This window comes from Lactuca saligna, chromosome 9 (genome assembly GCF_052625555.1).
Source record: "Lactuca saligna cultivar CGN05327 chromosome 9, ASM5262555v1, whole genome shotgun sequence".
In the NCBI taxonomy this organism is placed as follows: Eukaryota; Viridiplantae; Streptophyta; class Magnoliopsida; order Asterales; family Asteraceae; genus Lactuca; species Lactuca saligna.
Genome location: NC_136425.1, coordinates 151423001 through 151428575, shown reverse-complemented (window position 1 = coordinate 151428575; position 5575 = coordinate 151423001). Strand labels below are relative to the sequence as shown.

Here is a 5575-nt window from a genome sequence, read left to right as displayed (position 1 = left end):
ACTGCCTTTGTGTGCTTAATTTATTAACTAAAAGTAGGATTAAAACTAGTTCGTTTTACACACATCAAGTTTTTGGCGCCGCTGCCGGGGATCGAACCCGGGTCACTCGCGTGACAGGCGGGGAACGGTTCTAAATAATTTATGTAATTTCTAATTTTTTTCGATCCTTTGTGTGAGTTTACTGGCACAAAGTTAATTTATTGCAGATTAATAATTAGTAGTTAGGTTTTAGCATCTAAATTAGTTTTTATTTCAAGTTTTGAATTCTTTCAAAAATACACTACTACTCGCCGAGTGCATTCACACCTACTCGGCGAGTACAGCAGATTTTAGCTTTTAATTTTCGTTTTTTTAGTACACTTTTTTGTTCTTTCTACGTTTTTATCTTTTTTTATTTCAGGACTTTCATGACCTGAGCATCAAACACCCCGCTGGTACCCCCGTTTGAAAATCCCGAATCCGCATTGAGAAGAAACAGAGGAAAGAACGTGGAAAGCTCGAATATACCAAAGAAGTCACCTTTGTCTAATTTGAAGACTGTTTTTGGGAAGAAGAAGAGCAGCAAATCAGGAGCATCCAACGCATCTTTAGCAAGCGAAGACTCGATCAAGGAAGACACTGAGTACGACACCGAGGAAGAAGAAAAACCCACATACAGGCACGACTCCGATTCCGACGACGAGTTAGCTCATACCATGGCAAACATTGATGAAATCCCCATGGGAGAATGGAAGAAGAGGATCCGCGATGACACCGGCCCGGGACTTGTGTAACCTGAAATTCCCGCTACTGCTACTTTCGAGCTAAAGGGCCACACACTCTCCCAACTCAAGGAAATTCCTTTCTATGGAAAAGACCACGAGGATGCCTACAAGCATTTGGATGAAGTCAATAATGTAGCTGATTACTTCAATGTTCCAAATGTGCCTCGCAAGACTCATCTACTTCGCATGCTTCCAGTGACATTCAAAGGTGTTGCAAAAGACTGGCTCAAATCACTTCTGCCCGGATCAGTCACCACATGGGCCAAGATGAAAGAAGAATTCATTGATCACTTTTGCCCACCTTCCAAGATAGCCAAACTGAAGAAAGCAATAGCTAACTTTGAACAACAAGCTGGAGAGTCACTATATGAAGCTTAGGAGAGGTACAAGAGCTTACTAAGAAACTACCCACACCATGACCTAAATAGCCAGCAAGAAGTCTCCATTTTCTATGATGGAGTCAATGTGACAACCAGGCGGTTACTTGACTCGCAAGGCCCGCTCACAAAGAAGCCACCCTTGGTGATCAAGGAATTAATTGAAGAATTCTCTAAGAACTCTAGAGAATACCACAACCCAAGAAATGATGTTACTAGGGGAGCCGCATATGCAGCTACTGAAGACTTGTCCGCGGTCATGGCTATGCTAAAAACCATGGATAGGAGGATGGATAAAATGGATCAAACGATCCATGCTATTCGAGTGGGTTGTGAAAATTGCAATGGACCTCATCTTACTAGAGACTGCGACTTGAATGAAAATGGCAACAAAAAGGTGCAAGTATGTTACTCAAGTGGGAACCGATATGATGAAGACTGGTGAAAACCAAAGAAAGAGTGGCTCCCGTATGAAGAGTACAAGAAAGCTAAGGAGGAGAAGTACAAGCAGAAAGGAAGAGGTTTTTACCAAAAGGAAGAGCCAGCACAAGAAAGAAACCAAGTTTGGAAGAGATGCTTACCAAATTTGTAGCTGCTTTAGAAAAGAGACATAGCGATCATGATGCTGCCATTCAAGAAACAAGAACTATCCTTAGAAACCAGCAAGCATCCATTCAAAACATAGAAATGCAGCTGGGGAAACTTGCTCAAAAAATAAACCAAAAATCACCGGGCGAACTCCCTAGTAAAACCGAAAATAACCCACAAGGCGCTCACATAAATATAGTTACAACAAGAAGTGGGAAAATAATCACTCATCTGGCCCCTATTCAGAAAGAAGCACCCAAAGAATCACAGAAGGAGGAGGCAGAAAATCAAGCAGAAAATCAAAATCTTCAATCTGACAGCTCTACTCGCCGAGTACCAAATATGGACTCGGCGAGTACACTGCCAAATCCGAAGGAACAGATCCCTGAAAAGCTTTATCAGCCTCCAATGCCATACCTAGCCCGAGCTAAGAAGGAGAAGCAGGAAGAGGAGTACCAGAAATTTCTAGATCATATCAAGGCTCTTCAAATCAACATACCCTTCATTGAAGTTGTCGTCCAAATGCCCAAATATGCTAAGTTCCTTAAGGAACTTCTCACTAATCGAAGGAAGATGGAAGAAGTGAAGAAGGTAGTCCTCAATGAAAACTGCTCAGCTGCTATGCTAAATAAGCTACCAAAGAAGAAGGGTGACCCGGGGAGCTTAACTCTACCTTGCCAATTTGGCAACTTGGCTACCATTCATGCCTTAGCTGATTCGGGAGCAAGTGTGAACCTAATTCCATATTCATTCTTCAAGAAGCTGGATCTCCCGGAACCAAGGCCAATTCGCATGGCAGTTCACTTAGCAAACAAGACAGTCACTTTCCCAAGAGGCATATGCAAAGACTTACCGGTCAAGGTGGACAAATTCGTCTTTTCCGCTGATTTTATAATTCTAGATATGGAGGCAGATCCTCAAGTCTTGATCATCCTCGGAAGACCCTTCCTCAACACTGCGAGTGCTATAGTAGACATGAGGGATTCAATGCTTACTTTGCGGGTAGGTGATGATTCTGTAACTCTTGGGGTTGATCAAGCCATGAAGTATGCAAGGAACAGTGATGAAACGGCGTTCCCAATTGACATGCTAGACGAACTATTGGAGGAATGCGTAAGTGAAGATTCCAGCAAGTCCACAATTTTTGATGAAGAATTTGATGCAGAAATGACTTAATGGAGATCGAAAGGCTGCTGGAAGAAGCTGAGTTTGAAGAAATAATCAAGCAATCTGAGAGCCTTACTCGTCGAGTTCCTCCTTAGAGGAGACAGAATTCGTAAATGCAGTCAGAAACTCGCCGAGTACCTTACCTACACTCGGCGAGTACAACAGTCAGAACTAAAAATCTGAGCTCAAAAAGTTACCAGAACATTTGGAGTATGCTTTCCTTGAAGATGGCAACCAAAAGCCAGTAATCATAGCCTCTGACCTATCCAAATATGAAAGGGAAGAGCTTGTGCAATTGCTGAAGAAGTGGAAGCAGGCCATAGCATGGAGCATCACCGACATCAAGGGAATAATCCCATCTTATTTCTCTCACAAGATCAATCTGGAAGAAGGAGCAAAGCCGGTTGTACAGCACCAAAGAAGATTAAACTCGAATATGCAAGAAGTGGTCAAGAAGGAAGTGGTTAAACTCTTAGATTCGGGAATTATCTATTCCATTTCCGACAGTCTGTGGGTGAGTCCGGTCCAAGTGGTGCCCTAGTAAGGAGGGATGACTATCATAACCAACGAAAAGAACGAGCTAGTTCCGACACGAACGGTAACCAGTTGGAGAGTGTGCATCTATTATCGAAAGCTAAACGATGCCACTCGTAAAGACCATTTTCCTTTACCTTTTATTGATCAAATGTTAGAAAGATTGTCGGGCCATAGTTACTATTGCTTTCTAGACAGATTCTCGGGTTATTTCCAAATACCCATAGATCCAATGGACCAAGAAAAGACCACATTTACTTGCGCAAGTGGGACTTTTGCTTATAGACACATGCCCTTTGGGCTATGCAATCCACCCGCGACTTTTCAAAGGTGTATGACAACCATATTCCACGATATGGTGGAAAAATTCATGGAAGTTTTTATGGACGAATTTTCTGTTTTTGGATTTCTTTCCATGATTGTCTCACAAATCTTGACTTAATGCTTGCTAGGTGTGAAAAAACCGACTTGGTCCTCAACTGGGAGAAATGTCACTTTATGGTTAAGGAGGGTATAGTGTTAGGCCACAAGGTTTCCAAAATAGGAATTGAAGTGGATCGGGCAAAGATTGACACCATTGCCAAATTACCCCCACCAACTAATATGAAGGGCATTAGAAGTTTTCTAGGACACGCGGGTTTTTACCGGCGTTTTATAAAAGATTTTTCTAAAATAACTAGACCTTTAACACAATTACTATTAAAAGATACACCATTTAATTTTACTAAAGAGTGTTTAGAGGCATTTAAATTTTTAAATGAAAAATTAACTAATTCCCCGATCATCGTTGCACCGAATTGGAGTTCACCCTTTGAAATTATGTGTGATGCTAGTGACTTTGCATTAGGAGCTGTCCTTGGTCAAAGGGTTGATAAGCACTTTTGACCCATGTATTATGCTAACAAGACTCTAAATCCAGCCCAAGAAAATTATACTACCACGGAAAAAGAATTATTAGTTGTGGTGTATGCTTTTGATAAGTTTCGTCCTTATTTAGTTTTATCTAAAACAACCGTTTTTACTGACCACTCTGCTACCAAGTATTTATTTGCCAAACAGGATGCCAAGCCAAGACTGATACGATGGGTGCTACTTCTTCAAGAGTTTGACATAGAGATACGAGACAAAAAGGGAATGGAGAATGTAGCAGCTGACCACTTGTCAAGGCTTGAAAACCCGCGATTTCACGAAGATAGAGTAGGCGATGATTTTCCGGACGAGTATATTATGGTGACCGTGGGAGAAGAACCATGGTTTGCAAATATAGCTAACTACTTAGCTAGCAATTACATCCCAAAAGATCTCACAATTCAACAAAAGAAGAAATTCTTTTCCGAGATAAAATATTACTTTTGGGATGAACCATATCTTTTCCGAAGTTGTGCGGATGGGATCATACAAAGATGCGTGTTCGGGAATGAAAGCCGAAAAATATTAGAGCATTGTCATAGCGTGCCCATGGGTGGACATCATGGAGCACATTACACTGCAAAGAAGATCTTTGACATTGGGTTCTATTAGCCCACAATTTTTAAAGATGCAACCCAATTTGTCAAAGAGTGTGATGCTTGTCAAAGAGTGGGAAACATTTCGTCTCGAAATGAAATGCCACAACATAGTATCCAAGTGTGCGAAGTATTTGATGTGTGGGGGATCAACTTCATGGGACCATTTCCCATGTATAAAGGTAACAAATACATATTGGTGGCGGTGGGTTATGTATCCAAATGGGCGGAGACACAAGCGTTACCAACTAATGACGGTCGTGTAGTGGTGCGGTTTTTAAAAAAGTTATTTTCACAATTTGGAGTCCCGAAAGCTCTTATAAGTGATCGAGGCACGCATTTTGCCAATGATCAACTAGAGAAGGTGCTAAGGAAATATGGGGTAACCCATAAATTTTCTACATCCTACCATCCACAAACTAGTGGACAAACCGAAGTGACAAATCGAGCTTTAAAGCGAATCTTGGAGAAATCGGTGGGGAGCAATCGCAAAGAATGGTTGGATAAGCTAGACGATGCACTTTGGGCCTTTCGTACAACTTTCAAAATGCCTATTGGTACTACACCATATAGGTTAGTTTATGGAAAGCAATGCCATTTTCCGGTGGAGATAGAGCATAAAGCTTTTTGGGCTTTAAAG

General features: G+C 41.5%; 1 protein-coding gene and 1 non-coding gene across 2 annotated transcripts; one reads left to right on the top strand and one right to left on the bottom strand.

Annotated features, from left to right (window-relative positions):
- Positions 1 to 1079: 1079 nt before the first annotated feature.
- Positions 1080 to 1186, bottom strand: LOC145019096 (small nucleolar RNA R71). Its single transcript, XR_013667415.1, has one exon. It is a non-coding gene; the product is annotated as a small nucleolar RNA R71 (small nucleolar RNA).
- Positions 1187 to 2521: 1335 nt separating this feature from the next.
- LOC145016826 (uncharacterized) lies at positions 2522 to 2905 on the top strand. Its single transcript, XM_078975018.1, has one exon. It carries the CDS (start codon positions 2522 to 2524, stop codon positions 2903 to 2905), a length of 384 nt encoding a protein of 127 aa, XP_078831144.1.
- The last annotated feature ends 2670 nt before the right edge of the window (positions 2906 to 5575 follow it).

Excerpts from the sequence above, each read along its gene's own strand:
- LOC145016826 (XM_078975018.1), top strand. The coding sequence starts at position 2,522 with ATGGCAGTTCACTTAGCAAACAAGACAGTCACTTTCCCAAGAGGCATA.